This window comes from Physeter macrocephalus, chromosome 19, assembly GCF_002837175.3.
Source record: "Physeter macrocephalus isolate SW-GA chromosome 19, ASM283717v5, whole genome shotgun sequence".
NCBI classification, from domain to species: domain Eukaryota; kingdom Metazoa; phylum Chordata; class Mammalia; order Artiodactyla; family Physeteridae; genus Physeter; species Physeter macrocephalus.
Genome location: NC_041232.1, coordinates 17,402,282 through 17,420,920, shown reverse-complemented (window position 1 = coordinate 17,420,920; position 18,639 = coordinate 17,402,282). Strand labels below are relative to the sequence as shown.

The 18,639-nt window shown below is 48.4% G+C and overlaps 2 protein-coding genes across 4 annotated transcripts in view; one reads left to right on the top strand and one right to left on the bottom strand.

Moving 5' to 3' along the window:
• The window catches only part of CCDC63 (coiled-coil domain containing 63), a 118,964-nt gene that overhangs the window by 32,391 nt on the left and 67,934 nt on the right, over window positions 1-18,639 (top strand). Inside the window, exons 11-12 of one of the 2 annotated variants that reach the window (XM_007112815.2) lie at window positions 326-529; window positions 2,691-2,897. In XM_007112815.2, coding sequence (XP_007112877.2) covers window positions 326-529; window positions 2,691-2,836 — 350 coding nt within the window. In that variant the 3' untranslated portion in view covers window positions 2,837-2,897. Of the gene's footprint in view, window positions 1-325; window positions 530-2,690; window positions 2,898-18,639 lie in introns of those variants that run through there. The other variant, XM_024120865.1, reaches the window with a different exon arrangement.
• On the bottom strand, window positions 4,800-13,211 carry MYL2 (myosin light chain 2). 2 transcript variants are annotated; one of them, XM_024120866.2, is made up of 8 exons: window positions 13,105-13,211; window positions 11,745-11,834; window positions 9,200-9,275; window positions 7,713-7,817; window positions 6,740-6,818; window positions 6,593-6,641; window positions 5,015-5,132; window positions 4,800-4,895 (listed from the first exon to the last, which is right to left on the bottom strand). In XM_024120866.2, the coding sequence occupies exons 1-7, from the start codon at window positions 13,105-13,107 to the stop codon at window positions 5,034-5,036; spliced, it is 501 nt and encodes a 166-aa protein (XP_023976634.1). In that variant the 5' UTR covers window positions 13,108-13,211; the 3' UTR covers window positions 4,800-4,895; window positions 5,015-5,033. The 2 variants fall into 2 exon arrangements, with proteins under 2 accessions (XP_023976634.1, XP_007112876.1); XM_007112814.2 differs by having other exon boundaries at window positions 4,800-5,132.

Below are 18,639 nucleotides of genomic sequence, written 5' to 3'. Positions count from 1 at the left end.
TAAGGAGCCTTTTCAGACATTCTTTTCCCAACTGCTCCGCCTTGTGGAATTTTAATACAGTTCATATACCATATAACTGTTTACGTCTTGTATGTATATCTGTACTTTATATATTAGTCAGATTATTTTTGCTTCTCAAGAACCAAATTGTGCCCTCTAGGGAACGTGTGATGTAACCCAAGAGAAAGCCTTGTCCTTATAGGAGCTCATGACCTGCTCCACTTCCTGTTGCTACCATTCATCTCCAGCAGGGGGCGCAACCTCTAGCTCCCCCCGGGACTCCGGTCTCCCGGCAGCCCTCTTGGTTCTGTTTATATTTTTCCAGCCATCATTGAAAAGAAGACCAACGACCTGCTGCTGTTAGAATCCTACAAGCGGATCATGGAAACGGAAGTGGCAGAGACGGGCGTCCCGCCACCCTTCATCAACCCCTTCTGGGGCGGCTCTGCCCTCCTCAAGCCTGCAGAGCCCATCAAGGTCATCCCCCCAGTGCTTGGGGCTGACCCCGTTAGCGACAGGTTGGATGAAGGTGAGTTCTTTCTTCCCGGACTTCTCTTTCTACCGCGCAATGACTCAGCCACAGATTCTGAAGTTTAGTTATCCTGGGTACTTTACAAAAATTGCAACAACTTTGTGACCGTTTCATGAACCTTAAAATGTGCAAAATTGGAGGCCGAAGCTCATGATACTCCCCCTCGTGGGGCTCTGCCCTCCTCTCCGAAGGTGGGGATATAATCAGCCCCACATGGCTTTTGGAAGGCAGTTTGGCAACACGTTCGGGAAGCCTGAGAAATGGTTGTGTTATTGAGCCAGGTTCGGTTTTTGCGCTACGCAGCAAGCCAAACGCTGAGACGTGGAGGGTTGCAGCTGAGAGGGGGGTTATTCACAAGGCAGCAAAGCGAGGAGATGAGATGGGAGAACAAACCTCCAAAATCCGCCTCCCCGAAAGCAAGGGGCTCGGGTATTTATGGGATAAAGAATAAAGAAGCAGGGTGGTCCGAGGCGTGGGGAGTGTGAGGAAAAGCAATTGGAAAACGGTGCGGTAATCGGGGTTCTGTGCCGGTGTAACTAAGCGGTGGGCCTCTGCACGTGCAAGAGGTCATCCAGTGACATTCGCACGTGCCCAGTTAAAGGATTGGTGGTTCCTTCCAGTGTTAACCAGCTCACCTGGAACTAGACATAGCTGAATCCAAGCTCCTGGAAAACAACTCAGGCAAACACATTGTTTAGGCTACATGCTGCCTGGAGGACAAGCAAGTCTTTTGTAGCAATAATTAAAACGACCTTGCTTAGTGAAGGCAGGTTACAGGTGAATTATGGGGTTGACTAATGATTACCCACGGTTTCAGATACACACGTTGAGTCTGTAATCTCGCTTGTGGGGATTGGTCCTTCAAAGAAAAACTGATTCAAGGGTTGAAGATGGAAGTAGGAGGGTGATTGAACCGGAAATGACTGAAATGCTCACCCGTTAGAGATTGGTTAAATAAGTTGTAGTTCACCCATGCATGCCACAGAATACTATGCAGCCACTAAAAAGAATGCAGTGGGCCGACATGAACTGACATGTATATATGGCATCTAGTGGCCAGGGATGCTGCTAAAAATTGTGCAGTATACAGGACAGCCCTTCACAACCTGATTTATAATAAAGAGAAGGGGAGAGAGAGAGAAGGAAGGGGGAGGAGGAGGAGGAAGGGAAGGAGGAAGTTATCTTGATGATACATATAAAAACGAAGAGGATGTATACTGCTGACTTACAGTGGGTATTTCTGGGTGGTGGTTTGCAGAGAACTTTGCATTTCTAAGTTAATTCTGTATTGCTTAGAATTTTCTTTTAAAATGACCTTGCATGACTTGAGTAATCAGAGGAAAAAATTGGTTTTTTTAAAAGCTGCCCCTCTTCTGTGAGCAACGTTTCAAGTGTGCAGGTGTGCCAAGGATGGAGGGAGGGGTCGGCCAACAGGGCTCATGCACAGGTGCACGGGCATACACACACCTCCGGTTTGAGTTAGTCAAGGCACCTGAGACTTAGCAGGAGTGAAAACTGGGGCTGATGTCAGCCACCTTAGCACAGCTTCCCTTGGCCCTTTGAGTTCTTAAAGAAGGAGGGTGGCAGGGCACAGCTGTTGAGAACACGGTCCCCACAAGGTCAGGAATGTACAGATGATGTCTTCATTTCTGTTCAAGGGAATGTTGATAAACATTAGGTTCTCTTAGCCCACTAGCCTCTGTGGCTCGTATGTGTGAATTAGAAAAGGCAACCCCCTCTGGGAAGATTAATTAGGAAGAAGAGCCCCTGATGGGTAGACATGGCTTGGCGATCAAGTGGGGGGCTGGATTTCAGCCCTGTAGAAACAGGTGTCTTTGTGCAATCTACATCCTGAGCAACTGCACATGGTGACCCTATCTCCTTGATACTAAACCAAACTCATCTTTACATCCTTATCTTGGAGAAAAAACCAGTCATTGTCTGGCCATCCCTGAGCAGTACATCTCTGCCTGTCCTCCCCCTCCCTGGACTTTGAGAATTTTTATACTCCAACCCCCAACACTATGCAGGGACACCAAACCAGGCTGGGACATCCTTGAACAGGGCAGAGAGGCACTGTCCCTGGGAAGGAAGCCCACCCCCTGCTGTGCTGGGTCTGATTTCCAAACTCCTCACACGAGTCCCGTCTTTGGCACAGTGGACCAACCCCTGGACCACAGCAGCCTTCGGCACATGGTGCTCAGCAACTACACCGCGAGAGAGTCTAGAAGCAGGGACTTACGCATGGACAGCGCGCCTGAAAAGGGGGACGATCGGAGGCCCAAGAAGAAGTTAACGGTCTGAGGTGGACATGGCCATGTTTGTGCCATAACCAGAGAGAGTAAATGTTTTGTTCCGTAACCCCGGTGCCTCTTCACACTCATTACTAAGAGATTGGAGCCACCCCAGGATGGGGTAGAGGAGCAGGAGGGTCAAGTTCCAAAGCCAGCAAGGGGGCAAGAGTGGTGTGAGGTCGCCATGGCTGGGAGCCAAAATACTGATTTCACGTCCTAGAACCACATGGGGTGCGGCAGACGCTCACAGGTGAGGACCAGGAGCCTTGGAGGCTCTGTGTGTGTGTGTGTGTGTGTGTGTGTGTGTGTGTGTGTGTGTGTGTGTGGTGTGGATGAGTGTGTCACTGTGGACCTGTGTCCAGGGTGTCTTGCCCAGAAACACAAACTCCACTCGAGCGCTCGGAGCTGGGGACTCTCCCGGGCCTGGCCGTGTCTCTGTAGGAGCCCCAGGTCACAGGTTCTGGATGTGGGGGATATGGGTTGTTGTAGGGTTTGGATCATGATGGGTCATCATGGCGTAGGGGGCCCCTGAGTCCCCGCCTTCCCAGCTTTCTGTTGGCTTTGAAAGGGACCCCCCCTTCCCAGCAGGTGATGTCATTGGAGCTGACCCTGAGCTCCTCCTCCGGGGACTCTGGTGGTGTTCTTGAACCTTGAAGACTCGTTCCAGTTCTGGCTCCTTCAACCACCTGGACCCCCTCATACCTCCTGGTCGACCCCAGCTGCCACTCCCACCCCCAGTTTCAGCCCTTTGTTTCCATCACATCATTCACTTTGGCTGTGTCCTGGGTTCTTGGGGTTCTCTTGAAAACTTAGAGTGCCCGGCATCCACTCCCCTTTCTTCCTAAAAGGCATTTGGATTTTCCTTCGGGGAACGGCCCCTCCCATCCTCAGGCCGTGTGGTTTGGAAGGGGCTGGTTTCAACTCCAACGCAAGGGTTAATCATGTGAGCAAGTCTGCCAGTCAGAGCACTACACCTGTTTCGGGGTTGGTTCAGGTATCCCTTAGGCCCTGTTCTGGGATTTGCGTGGAGCTGGGAGAGAGGGAGGTGCCCTCTTTCCACTAGGATTGCTGTGGGGATAGACAAGAGCTAAGAACTGCTGGTGACCATTCTGTCACCACTGAGAACAGAGCAACATGAAAGAAAGCAGAGCAGTGGAGAGGCCTCCTCAGGTTCTATTGGTACTGTTTGAGCTCCTGGATGCAGCTATGCCTGAAGACCTCGGACTTCTCAGTTATGTGAACTCATTTGTCTCCTAAGTTGGGATTCTTGCAGCCAAAACAGACCTCAGTGTTTCAACAATGATTTTGGTCACTCAAAATCAAGAGTCAACTCACACCTAGGCCTAGTTCCTAGACCCCAGGCAGGGTCAGAAGTCATTATCTATGTATGTCTGTGTCCCTCCCGCAGTTTGCCAGGAGAGAAATACAGACTACTTCTACTTTATCTGAAATTAGAAATTAAGCTCTTACAATTAATGGATGTGATTTTTTGGCCAAATGAGCCATATTTTTAGTGTGCATGTGAGGCCTCTTCTTCTTAACTTATCCTGGGGCCTAAACACATCTATGGGAGAAGCATTCCAGTGGCATCCTAAAGGAAAGTACTCCAGGGAAGCTAGGCTCTACAAGTGCTCGAACTCTTTGAAAGAAAGCATTGTGGTCCTCTAGTTAGCATTCCAGTAAAATGTGGACTTTCATAGAAATAGTCCTGAGTGGCTGCGAAGGTCTATTTTTTTTTTTTCCTGGCCACGCTGTGCGGCCTGCAGGATCTTAGTTCCCCAACCAGGGATGGAACCTGTGGCCCTGCAGTGGAAGCGTGGAGTCTTAACCACTGGACCACCAGGGAAGTCCCTGAAGGTCTATCTTACAGAGTCACTAAGATTCAATAATAATGAAAGCAGGGCCATCACTAGCTCATACACCACCTTCATGGGAACTAGCAAAGGGTCTTCCATACTCAAGGACACACCATAAACAAATACACAACCTCCTGTTTATTTGAACATGGCCTCTGGATGGATTTCCGTCTGCCGGCTGTGTGGCCACGTGGTATCTCTAAGGCACCCAGGCTGCGAAGGAGATGGAGGTAGATAAATGAGGCGGCCACACAGCCAACAGGCCAGGGGCAGGGGTGGTGGCATTACTGGGCAAAGTGAGAAGAGGGCAGGGATGCCCCCCATCCACCCACCCAAAGGCAATCCCCTCCCTTAGTCCTTCTCTTCTCCGTGGGTGATGATGTGCACCAGGTTCTTATAGTCCAAGTTGCCAGTCACGTCAGGGGGGAAGGCGGCAAACATCTGCTCGATCTGCAACGAAGCAGCAAGACATACTGAAGACATGGGGAGGGGCAGTGGAGCGGGGAGGGCTGTGTGCAGGGCGGCCCGAGTGGAGAGGCAGCTGGGGGGCCTGGAGGACATGGGTTGCAGTGGACATCTCCCTCCGTGCCCTCCTGCTTCCTTGCCCTTTGTAGCTTTTCCACAGGTGCCAACCCCAAGGGCCATCCTGCAGGGATGTTCCCGGGAACCAACCTGCGACGGGGAAAGAAGGGATCGCAACCTCAAGTGTGCAAAGGGGCGGGCAGGTTATGTAGGGGAGCAAGGTGGGCCTGGTGGGGACTGTGGCTAAATGGAGACTAGTCCATCTACAGAGGTCGCAACTGCTCAGGGCCAGCCAATGTGTCCACATGGGCAAGGAGGTCAGACTCTTTGAGGAATTTGTTTCTTTGAGGGAAACTAGAAATTAAATTTTTAAAAATGTGCAATTTCTATATTTAAAAAGTATTGGCTAGTTATTTTTTTAAATTTGGGGTTAATAATAGATAACATTTATATTGCCTTTATCACATATCAGCACTTTATACATGTGAACTCATTTAATCCTCACAGTGTACTATGAAGTAGATTCTATTATTGTCCCCACTTTACAGATGAGGAAATTGAGGCACAGTGAGGTTAAGGAGCTTGTCCAGAGTCCCAAAGCCTGGTGAGAGTTGAAAGGCAGGCTCTTTCAACTGCTTGAGTTTTGAGGGGGAAATCCAAATAAAATTTTTAGTAAAATGTGAAACTTGATGGAATCAGGCCAGAGAGGCTATAAGGGACTATTTTAAATAGACTCATTAAGGTTCATTAGTAACGTTGACAAGGCAGTTGCTTGTTTATACAGGGCCTTTGGTGAATTAGCAATAGTGCCCCTTCTTCCAGGCACATTACTGCCACCTGCCAGAAAAAGTCATATATTCTGATTTCTAAAAAATTATAACAAGACACTTTACTGCCATCTGCTGGAAAACTATTGCAACAAATAAATACTCTGCAGTATATATTATTAAGGGCATCCAGGAGGATTGTGCAGTGTACAACCTACACGACTGTATGCGGTGACCCTGCATTCCACCTTCACTTCATCAGGAAATTGATGCTCTCACCAGGTATCCATGCATTATGAGGAAGACAGAACCTGGAGTCAGACAGACCTAGGTTTGAATCCAGGCCCCAGCATTTCTCATTAGTGTTGTCCTTTTAGTCAAAGCAAAGTGACTTTGCTTCCCTGAGCCTCAGTTTCCCCATCTGTAAAATGACCATAATACTAGTCCCTACCTCACAGAGTGATTGACAGAGTGAAATGAGATAAGCGCTTAGTAAACAAGAGCAGATTCTCTCTCATTGTAGGGTGAGGAGTGTTTTATATAAGAGAGTCTGGAGAGGGAGTCCCCAGAAGGGTGAGGCCAGGAGCTGGGGTGCAGAGAGTGTCCAAAAGGCCCTGTTACCTCCTCCTTGGAAAACCTCTCCGCCTGCGTGGTCAGCATCTCCTGTATGCTGCAGAGAGAGAAAAGCAGGTATTGCAGCTGGCTGTGTGGAGAGGGCTGGGGGGAGAAGCAAGGAACCCCAGGTCTTCCCCCACAGATCCCACTCACTAATCAGCCCTGAGCACCCCTTTGCCTTCAGGGTCAAACACTTTGAACGCGTTGAGAATGGTCTCCTCGGGGTCTGCCCCTGAAACAGAAAACGGGGTTAAAATGTGCCATGGGTGGCTGGGAACCTCTGGTAAGGAGGAAAGGTCCTGTTGCCTCTTGAGCACTGATCCTTGGCGATTTGAAAGAGTGGGCTGAGAATCCAGTTCTTTCTTTCTTTCTTTTTGGCTGCGTTGGGTCTTCGTTGCCGTGCGCAGGCTTTCTCTAGTTGTGTCGAGCAGGGGCTACTCTTTGTTGCGGTGCACAGGCTTCTCATTGTGGTGGCTTCTCTTGTTGCGGAGCACGCGCTCAGTAGTTGTGGCTTGTGGGCTCTAGAGTGCAGGCTCAGCAGTTGTGGTACATGGGCTTAGTTGCTCTGCAGCATGTGGGATCTTCCCGGATCAGGGATCGAACCTGTGTCCCCTGCATTGGCAGGCGGGTTCTTAACCACTGCGCTACCAGGGAAGTTCTGAGAATCCAGTTATTTCTGAGGAAAACCAAGGTCAAGCATGGATCTAGACTTAGAAAGACTCGGATTCAAATCCTAACTCCAGCATTTGGTAGCTGTGTGGCTGCAGGCAAGAGACTTTCTGTCTCTGAGCTTCAGTTCCCCATCTGTAGACTGGGATAAGAATAGAAACTACCTCCTAGATGCTATTAAATAAGGTGATGCATATAATGTATTTAAAGTGCTTAGCATGAGGTCTGGATCAGGGTGAGCCTTGGAGCACTGTTAACTGCTGTTTTTATTGTTTCTTCTTCCCCCTGACGTTACTCTGCCTTCATGTGCCAACCCCAATATGTTCTCCCAGTGCTTTAATTGATGCCCAAAGACGAAGACACATAAAGACAGACAGATATACACAGATGCACAGAGACACATATACACAGATATACATATACACACATAGATGCACAGATATACACATGAACTTACCCTTAAGTTTCTCCCCAAACATCTGTAGGAACACAGTAAAGTTAATTGGACCTGGAGCCTCCTTGAGCATTTCATCAATTTCCTCATTTTTCACATTCACTCGCCCTAGGGCAGGAGACACACACTTAGCAACTCCAAGCTGGGACAGAAACAGCTGTCAGGACACTGGCATTTGCCCTTGTAATCCTACTTCAAGGAATCTAGTCTAGAAATAATCAGAGACGGAGTGGATGGGGCCAAAGATTCACGTGAGAAGATGTTCTCAAAGTGTTATTTATAAAAGTCAGACAACTGGAAACAACCCAAAGAGGGTTTAGTTACTTTTTAAAATAGTGCCTTCAGAACCTGGAACAATTTATACAGATGTTTTAATATTTTACTCAATGGGAAATGCTCGTATTATAAATTAGCCCTTGTTACTTGGAGGTGGGAGAGACATCAGAATTACCTGAGGGAACTTTTTCAAATTATACCTGCTATAACCCATACAGCCTTGGAGATTCTGATGTACCTGCTCTAGCCACTGCCACAGGCCATATAGTACCTTTGTGTAAGTTAGAAAAAGCCACCCCTTCTTAAGATAATTTATGTTTTAAATGTAAAAACAGTGGCTACAAACATGAATAGTACTCTGTATAACTGCTCACTACACAACCTGCACAGCTCTTCATAGCCCTGAGTTCTGGGGTTAGGAGCGGAGGAGTGGTTAGTGGTGGCAGGTTGGACACTTATATACATATATATACATACATATATATATATATATTTGTGTGTGTGTGTGTGGTATGCGGGCCTCTCACTGTTGTGGCCTCTCTGGTTGCGGAGCACATGCTCCGGACGAGCAGGCTCAGCGGCCATGGCTCACGGGCCCAGCCGCTCCGCAGTATGTGGGATCCTCCCGGACCGGGGCACGAACCCGTGTCTCCTGCATCGGCAGGCGGACTCTCAACCACTGCGCCACCAGGGAAGCCCGACACTTATATTTTGAAACAGCTCCATGTACTCATCCTCATCCTACTGAGATGTTAAATTTTAAAAGCTGAATCCAAAATAGAATGATTCCAGCTATTAAACACACGCGTGGGCGCGCGCGCGCGCACACACACACACACACACACACACACACACACACACGATGCCTAGAAAAATACTTAGAGGCTGAGATGTTAACAGTAGAATGTGGCCTAATGGCCAACGTTGTTTCCTCTTTATACTTTTCTGAGTTTTCCACGTTTTCTATTGTAAACTGCCATTGCATTCAAATCCACACAAAAATTAATTTGAAAGAAAAATAAAACACATGTGAAGACACTCAAAGACTAACACACTTCTTTCCTATCCTCTGAAATTTGCCTTAAAGACCAATCTTGGTTGAGCTGTTTCTTTGGAAAATATCAAGCTCTTGACCTTTTTGATGGCCCCATCTCCTGCCTCTCACGGGAGTGGGATAAGGAGACCCTCCTGCAGGCGTTGGTGGGGCGACGTACCAAGAGCAGCAAAGGTGTCCCTCAGATCGTTCTTGTCTATGAAGCCATCCCTGTTCTGGTCCATGATGGTGAAGGCCTGTGAAAGGGAGGCGGTTGTCTGGTCAGCCCAAGAGAAACTGGGGGGAGGAGCCCTCGAGGTTATGCCGAGGGCTGGGGGCAGTAGGCCTCTGGGATTTTCAAGGCACATCGAAGGACATTAGATCAAGAATCAAAGATCTGAAACAGTCTAGCAGTTCCTCCAAATGTTAGGCCTAGAGCAGGACCTAGAGTAGGACCCAGCAGTTCTACTCTTCGGTGTGTTCCCAGGAGAAATGAGAACACACGTGCACACAGATACCTGTAGGTGAAGGTCCACAGCAGCACTATTCACAACAGCCCCAAACTGGAAACAACCCACATGTCCATCAACTGATGAGTGAATAAACAAAATGTGCTCTCTCCCCATGATGGAATATCATTCAGCAATAAAAAGAAGGAAATTCTGACACATGCTACAACATGGATGAACCTTGAAACATGATGCTGAAAGAAGCCAGACACAAAAGGCCACGTAGTATATGACTCCATCTCTATGGAGCTTCCAGAACAGGCAAATCCATAGAGACAGAAAATAGATCGGTGGTTGTCAGGGGCTGGGGGGGCGGGAGTGACTGCTAATGGGTATGAGGTTTCTTTTGGGGGCGATGAAAAGGTTCTAAAATTAGACGGTGATGATGGTTGCACAATTCTGTGACTATATTAAATAACCACTGAATTGTACAGTTTAAAAAGGTGACTACATGGTACGTGAATTATATCTTTATAAAGCTGTTACTGAAAAAAAAAACTAAGTTAAAAACTGGAGTCTGTCCCCGCCAGCTCGCAAGCCCGCATTATCTGTAAAACAGAGCCAGTAATCTTTCCCAGCTGGCTCCAGGGAGACTCTAAGAGCTTTGTGAACGCCCAGGTGATTTACAAATGATGTATGATATCTGTGTTTTTTTAGTTCTTTTAGCAACTGGTTCCTGAAAGTATTTGCATCCCCAGGTCATACCCCCAGCAGCTGATCTCATTCCAGAGGTTGGGACAGACTGAGGGAGAAGGGAGGGTGTAGTCTTCTCCATGGAAGGGGACTATTTCAAGTTCAGATATGATATTTCATCCCAGGAATTCCTCTTTCCCTGGCAGCTTATGGGCCACGCGTTCCTGTGATCTGAATGTTGGTGGGGACAGCACGGGCCAGTCTTCATGTCCCATTAGAAGCCCCAGTTTCCCCTTTTATATAAAACAGTGTCCTCTCCAGCATAGCTTTAACGTATTTCCCTCTGAAGGGCCAGGTGAGAATGTGGATGACTCAGTGTGAGCCATCAGGACTGCTGGAAAATTAATTCAGTTTATCCTTCTGAGTCTGCGGCAGTGGCTTAATTTTGCCTAATTGGTACTTAGGTTTGCTTACTAAGGCACATGCCCATAGACTGTGATAGGGTTTCAGACCCGGCTAGCATTCAACAACTGAGGACTATAAAAATTAAAATCTAAGATACTCTCAGACTGACAAAAATAATTTTTTTTTTTTTTTGCGGTACGCGGGCCTCTCACTGCTGTGGCCTCTCCCGTTGTGGAGCACAGGCTCCGGACCCGCAGGCTCAGCGGCCATGGCTCACGGGCCCCGCCGCTCCGCGGCATGTGGGATCTTCCCAGACTGGGGCACGAACCCGTGTCCCCTGCATCGGCAGGCGGATTCTCAACCACTGCACCACCAGGGAAGCCCGACAAAAATAATTTTTGAGACGTTAACGCCCTATGTTGATGGAGATGTGGCAGGAAAGGCACTTTCTCCTCTTGGTGCGGATGGGAGTCAGAATGATCACAGCATTTCTGGAGGGCAACTTGGACCAGTGGTTATACTTGGTTTTAGTTCCTTTTTAAAAAAAGTTCCTTCGATCCAGCTGTTCTGCTTTTAGGAATTTACCCCAAGGAAATAACCAGAGATACAAGCAAAGATGTGTTATTTATAATAGTACAACATTCTGTATATAACATCCAACCATAGGAAGCAGTTTAAATAAATTATGGAAAATGTTGGTGCTGAACTGCTCAAAGAAAAACAGCAGGTACTGATTAGTGTGCTTTGTTTAACAGGCGTGTACATATTTTGGGTTGGCCAAAAAGTTCATTTGGGTTTTTCCATAGGATCTTATGGAAGAAAACGAAAGAACCTTTTGGCCAACCCAACATATAAGAAAAATCACTGGAAGGGTGAATACCAAAATGTTAACTGATTATCTCTGGGTAGTAGAATTGTAGGTCAGGTCATTTTTATTTTTTGTGCATTTCTGAAATTCTTTCCTACATTTTCAACAAGACATATGCTTTACTTTGATGAGCAGCAAAAGTTAATTTCTTTAAGTCATTCACACACACATTCAGACCGAATTTGGGGTTTTGGGGGAAGATAAAGACAACCTAACTGAGAGGTCCTTGCAGGGAGTATGGAACAAGGGAAAGGCTCTTTCTAGCATGTGGGAATCTCCACCCAGGCGAATGATTCCACAGCTGCACCCACCTCCTTAAATTCCTGGATCTGGCTCTGTTCAAACATGGAGAACACATTGGAATTGGCGCCCTCTGCTCTCTTCTTGGCTTTCTTAGGTGACTAGGGGGTAAAAAAGCATCGATTAAAAAAAGTCAGAGGCTGGGAATTAGAAGACTAGGTCAGGTGTCATCTCTGGGTGAGCCTCAGCTGCTTATCTGTGAAATGGGGGTATGGCGTCCACACTCATCTCAAAATGGCGACGCTGGAAAGATAAAAGGACATGGAATAAGGTTTCTCAAAAGCACCCCAGTTCTGGTGGATGGTAAAAGACTGTGGATCTTGCGGCAGCTCCTTTGCAAACTAGGGGAGGTAGAGGTCTGTCTCCGGGGGTGGAGGCCAGGCTTTCGGATCAGCCCCAGTAGGACCCAGCTGCTTTTGTTTCGACGCATTTCACAAAAAGTTCAGTAATGCACAGAAGGAGAATTGATTGGAGACGAAAAAAAGTCAGGCTCACTAAACCATGAGGAATGCGAGATGAAATGACACATTTTCAGGGTGTTAAAACCCAACTGCTCTGTCCCCCTCAATTTTCTCCTGATCCAAATGGCAGCAAAATCTCCTCTCTAAATGTTCTGTCCTTGCACCGTGCAAACAGAGCAGAGAAGAGCGAGTTAACATTTCCCCACCCGCTTCTGACTTGAGTTACAGCAAACGCTTGAACACTGCATATGTTATTGCATTTAATCCTCATAACTGCTCTGTCAAGTGGATGCTATTATTACCATCGCCATTTTACGGGGAGGCAACCGAGGCTCAGAGAGGTTGGGTCATGTACCCAAGGTCACACAGTCACAGAAAGGCAGAGCTGGTATTGAACTTGGGCAGACTGACTCCAGAGTCTGTGCCCCTAACCACAGTCCTACACTGACCCTGATTTGGGGGCTTCCTGCTTCGGGAGGGGGACACCTAACCAAAAACATAGGGAGGAAGGTTTTAAATTTGCAAGTTCAAAAGGTGAAAACAAAAGAGATTCTTTTCCCCAAATGCCTGAACAAGAGAAAAGAATTACAATTTGATCCTTAAAAGTGTTCAATCCCATTTTGCAAGCCCTGGGCGTTATTGATTCCTCGAGAGGTCAGTAGACAAGCCATAAAAAAGCCAACTCTCTTATTTTGTTTTTGCGAGTCCCCGGGAGCTGCTGTTATTTGTGGCTTATCGGGGCATTGATTGGGGTTCCTCTGTGTGCACACAGCGAGTAGTGCTTTTTCCACCAGGGTCTGGGGCCCCAGAAAGCTGCCTTTCTCCCCCTCCCCTTTCGTCCTTTGCTTGTAGGTGGTGTCTTCACCTCACCGCCCAGCATCACTTACCTCCGGGGGCCCTCGATACTCACCATGGTGGAAAGGACACAGCACTGCTCCCCAAGAAGAATCCCACAGGCTGCCCAGCTCTCCTCAGCCCAGGAACAATAAATACTTCCTCCCCAAGTTTAAAAATAACCCCATGACCACTTTTGGCAGTAGTAGGTGAGGCGGACACCACCTAAGGCCCCCCCGCCCGCCCCATGCCGTTCTTCTGAAGTAAGGGCAGCTCACTCGCCACCCAGGGACACGTGAGACCCAAAAAGGCATTCAAGGTTAAAGAGACTGGCGGCTGGTGCGTGGGGAGAGATGTGGCTCGCTTTCTGCAGCGCTGGGGTGGTCAGCACTTGTGCTTGTCTGTTTTGAGAAGGAAAATGTCAAGGAGGGAGACTGTTAAAATTCTCTAACATTATCAGGCATGGGTCCCACCTCAGGGTCTTGGTACCTGCAGTCTCCTCTGCCTGGAATGCTTTTCTGTCAGACATCTGCAAGTCTCCCTTCCTCACCTCCTTCAGGTCTTTGCTCAAACGTCACCTTCTCAGTGAGACCTCCCTACCACCCTATTTAAAATAGCCCTTTAGCCCTGCCCTGCAGAGACCTTTCTCTGCTTTGTTTTTCTCCCCAGAATTTACCACTTTCTAACATACCATGCAATTCACTTATTTTGTTCACTGTCAGTGGACAGCTCCGGAGGGTGGGTCCTCTTTATTTTCCTCACCACTCTCTCCCTGGCTCCAACCTCGTGACTGGCAGGCACACAGCAGCTGCTCAATGAGTATGTGTTAATTGACTGAAGAAATAACAGCTCTCGGGCTTCCCTGGTGGTACAGTGGTTAAGAACCTGCCTGCCAATGTGGGGACACGGGTTCGAGCCCTGGTCCGGGAAGATCCCACATGCCGCAGAACAGCTAAGCCCGTGCACCACAACTACTGAGGCTGTAAGCCACAACTACTGAGCCTGTGTGCCACAACTACTGAAGCCCGCGTGCCTAGAGCCCGTGCTCCGCAACAAGAGAAGCCACCGCAATGAGAAGCCCGCGCACCGCAACGAAGAGCAGCCCCCGCTCGCCGCAATTAGAGAAAGCCCGCGTGCAGCAGCGAAGACCCAACACAGCCAAAAATAAAGAGAGGGAGGGAGGAAGGAAGGAAGGAAGGAAGAAATAACAGCTCTCACGGAGTGCCTGTGTACACGTCTCGTGTTCCAATTTAAATTTCTCATCACCCTGTGTGGTAGAGACCACCTTATTTTCAGTGTCCCCGTTTCACAGATGAGGAAACTGAGGCTGAGAGGCAAAACGAGCTGCCTGGAATCAGGCAGTGAAGTTGGGAGTGGATCTGAGGCTCATTTGCCTCCGGAGTCCGGGCTCTTAAAGGGCCTTGGGAAAGGCCGTTTGCTCTCAGAACGCCGGGCGCTGTGGTTGTTAATCTCCCTCAGGGTGGTTTTCCTCCTGTGGCCTCACGGGCAGCCTTGGGATCCAAGGAGTGAGAAGTCAGGGCTTGGAATCAAGTCATGGCCTTGTTTAGCGGCCGTGGGTGACGGGCTCCAGAGTCCACGCCTCTAAGAAGCAGAACATTCTCTCAGCTGTCCTGTCCTTGCTGGTGTGGCCCCAGGGCCGATGGCTGGGCCAGCGGTCACCGCCTCTGTGGAGCCTGCTTTGCGCCACGCGCGGGGCTAGTGTGGGAGGCTGCCGCCGAGTGACAAACTCCGCGCCCTCATGACGCTGTGTGCAGCGGGTAGATGGATAAGAGTAAACAAATGCGCAGCCCAGAGAATTTCAGACAGTGACACATGTTACAGAGAGATGAAATAGAGAGGTGGGTAGTGCCGGGCGGGAGTACCGAGCAGAGACTGGGGGAGAGTGCTTCTGGCCACGGGACGGCAGGAGCCTCGGAGGAGGACAGACTGGGAATCTCTGAGGAGCAGAAGGGCCGTGTGACTGGAGCCGAGTGTGGGCCGGGGCGCAAAGTGAGGCCAGCAAGGTGGGCAGGGCAGATCACGTGGTATGGCCTTGGGATTTCATTCCAGACGCAAGGGGAGCAACAGGGAGTTCCCAGCAGCGAGACCCTTTGTCTAACCAGCCCCCGGGGACATCTGTCCCTGCCCATGCCAGGGACAATCTGATTCGGGGGCAAGACCAGCAGGCAGCACCCCGGAACGAGATCCTATCAACCAGATCAATCCACAAATATGTGCTCAGTTACTCTGATGTGCTGAAACCTTTGTGGATGTTGCTGGAGAAAACTGGAAGATCCTTGGCCCCCAGGAATGAACAAGGTAGTTAATAAACAAGTAACACAGACTTTGCTTTCCTTGCCAAGGGCCTGAGTAGGGATTGTTAGAACATTTTCATTCAACCTTAGGCAGTTTGAGGCAGTGGAGTGGAGTGATTGAGCCCTCAGGGTTGGACGTCAGACAAAATTGCATTTGAACTGGTGGGCTCTGTGTGACCTTGGGCAAGTGACTTTACCTCTCTGAGCACATAAAGAAAACCTTCCTTATGCGATTTTCCAGAGGGTGAGTGGCGATGAGGCCCAGGCAGGTCCTCAGTAAATGGCAGTGATCACTCACTTCCTTTCTCAGGCGAAAACAAATTTTCAATTTTGGGGGTGCAAACCCAAGAATCATTTATTGCCATGACCAAAAAAAAAAACGGTGTGAGTTTTTACCTCTCTAACATGGGTTAGAATTACCCAGGAGCCTCTTCTAACAGAATCTTTAATAACAAAAAATGTGTTTTCCTGTATGGGCACAGGCACAGGTACACACACTTGAGTGGGCACCTGCACCCACACGCACGCACACACACACACGCCCACACGTCTGTGTGCGGACCAAAACACACCCATGCACTCGTGCACGTACACAGAGGCACATATTACACACAGACTTATGCACACTTATACACACATGCACGTGCACACAGACAGGTCAAAAAGAGCTTTTCTCTGACAACACCAGAACAAATGTTTCCCTAGCTAATAGGCACCCCATGGATTTTCGTTAAAACGCTTGTGCGAGCAGTCAGTAGCTATAAATGGCCAAGCGAAAAGGTTGTTGCAGTCACAGCGGATGTGTAGAATGCATGGTGAGGGTGGAGGATCCCTGGTTCAGGGGTGAGGATGGGCTCAGGCCCTCCAGAGGTGGGTGGTGTCCCTGAAGGGCATCCGTATAGCTGGGTCCTCCGAGACATATTTTATTCAACTGAGCCTTTGGGAGAAGGTGCTGCGGGGAGAGTTGTGGCTCCATAGCTAGAGGTGTGGGGTCTCAGTCAGGGTAATAAGTCTCTCAGGGCCTCAGTTTCCTCATCGGGAAAATGGAGACCATAATAGTACACGAACCCCCATAAGGCTGTTGAGAGGATTAAGTGAGATTGCGTATGTCAGGGTAATTCTGGGAACATGGTGGCCTGAGTAGGGCATGGAGTCACATGGCTGCCAGGACTTGGGCCCACAGGCTGGGTTCGACCTTAGGCTCTGTTGTTGGAGACCCAAATACCCCTCTGGTCAGTGAGCTGGGCCAGCAGTGGGGAGTCCCCCAGAGCCCTGGGACAAGGCCCTGGGAGTGGCAATCCGGGAAGACTTGGGGTTTGGGTCTGTGTAGACATTCAGGGGTACGATTCAGCATCAACCTCAACCTGCATCGGGGGAGGGAGCTTCGTGGGTGGTCTGAGGCCTCTCTATCCTCGAGGCTGGCTTGGCTAAGGCAACTTGCCTAGGAACACAGTCCCACGGGGCCTGAGAGCTTTCTACTGCTGGTGGGATTCCTACAGCTAAAAAGTGTCCAGCAATCAGACCTAAGTTCCATGCAGCCAAAGAGAAAAATAACTGCCCACCTGAACAGAAGCCAGAGAGAAGAACACTAGGCAGAACAATCAGAATAGCAAATTCTAGAACAATCAGAAAACAAACCTAGTGGATTCGTTTCTTACTGCAGCTATAAAAATATTGCCATAAATTTGGTAGCTTAAAAGAGTACCAATTTATTAATCTCACAGTTCTGGAGGTCAGAAATTGAAAATGCAGGGCTGCTTTCCTTCTGGAGGCTCTAGTGGAGAATCCATACTTGCCTTTTCCAGCTTCTAACACCTGCCCACACTCCTTGGCTCGTGGATGCATCACTCCAGTCTCTTGACTTCAACCTCTCTGATCCTCTTGCCTCCCTTCTGTCTTCTGAGGGCCCCTATGATTACATTGGGCCCACCTGGATAATCCAGAGTAACCTCCCCGCCTCCAGATTCTTAATCACATCTGCAAAGTCCCCTTTGCTATGTAAGGTAGCATATTCACAGGTTCCAAGGATTAGGACATGGACATTTCTGGAGAGTTTTATACTGCCCCCCACATCTAGTGAGCACAGGAGGAAACAGAGCAACAGCTGAGTAATATTAATTACAACAATAAAATTTAAGTGTATTAAAATTCATGGAACTGTACACGAAAAAAGGTCAATTTTATTGAATGGTAATTTTAAAAATTACCCATTGACAATTTTTTTTTTGTTTTTGCGGTACGCGGGCCTCTCACTGCTGTGGCCTCTCCTGTTGCGGAGCACAGGCTCCGGGTACACAGGCTCAGCGGCCATGGCTCACGCGGCATGTGGGATCTTCCCGGACCAGGGCACAAACCCGTATCCCCTGCATCGGCAGGCGGACTCTCAATCACAGCGCCACCAGGGAAGCCCCCCATTGACAATTTTTTTAAAAAGGCGTGAGGAGAGGGAAAAAATATAAGTAGTGCAAATAGATGTATACTGTTTTTAAGCAAGAATGATTTTGACCCCAGTTTCAAAGGACATGAATTACTTAAATATTTATTGGTGCCCCCCTTTGTGCAGGGTCCTGTTCTTAAGGCCTGATGTATGTCAGTAAAACTTCTTTCGGGTAAGGGGAGAGTCAGACATACTAAGCTTCAATTTGAGAAAAGTAAGAATTTATGTTCAACTGCCTATGGCACAATAATCTTCTGTTTTGAAAATGTAGCAGTGTGTTAATTTGATTATTTTTTAAAACCCACATATTGGCTTACTACATAAAACAAAAACTGAAACAAACAAACATAGAGAAATACCAGTGAAACCCAAAAATGACATCCTGGAGCTTTAAGACCTGATTTCTGAACTAAGAACTTAACTAGATGAATTGTCAACAAGGAGGGTCCCTGTTGCAATCCACGTAGTGGTTTGGAAGATGGTGTGCAGGAAATATCTTGGAGGAAAATAATGAAGAGAGGCAAACCATAAGTGTTCCAGAAGGAGGGGCTGAAACTAAACAAGTAATACAAGAAAATTTTCTTCAGCTGAGGAGAGAATGAAATCTGTAGATTGAAAGGACTCCCAAGCTCCATGCGGGATGGATGAGGAAAAGATCACGCACCAAGGTATATCCTGGCAAAATTCACAAACTCCCAGGATTAAGAGAAAACCTGACACATTTCGAGGCTCCTGTGGAAAAAATATGAATGACATCAGACTTTTCCTTGACAATGCTGGAAGCAAGGAGCCAGAGAACAGGGGGCTGCAGCCCACAAACCCCAGGTCCCAGGAATTGGCCATCTGCCAGATTGAGGAC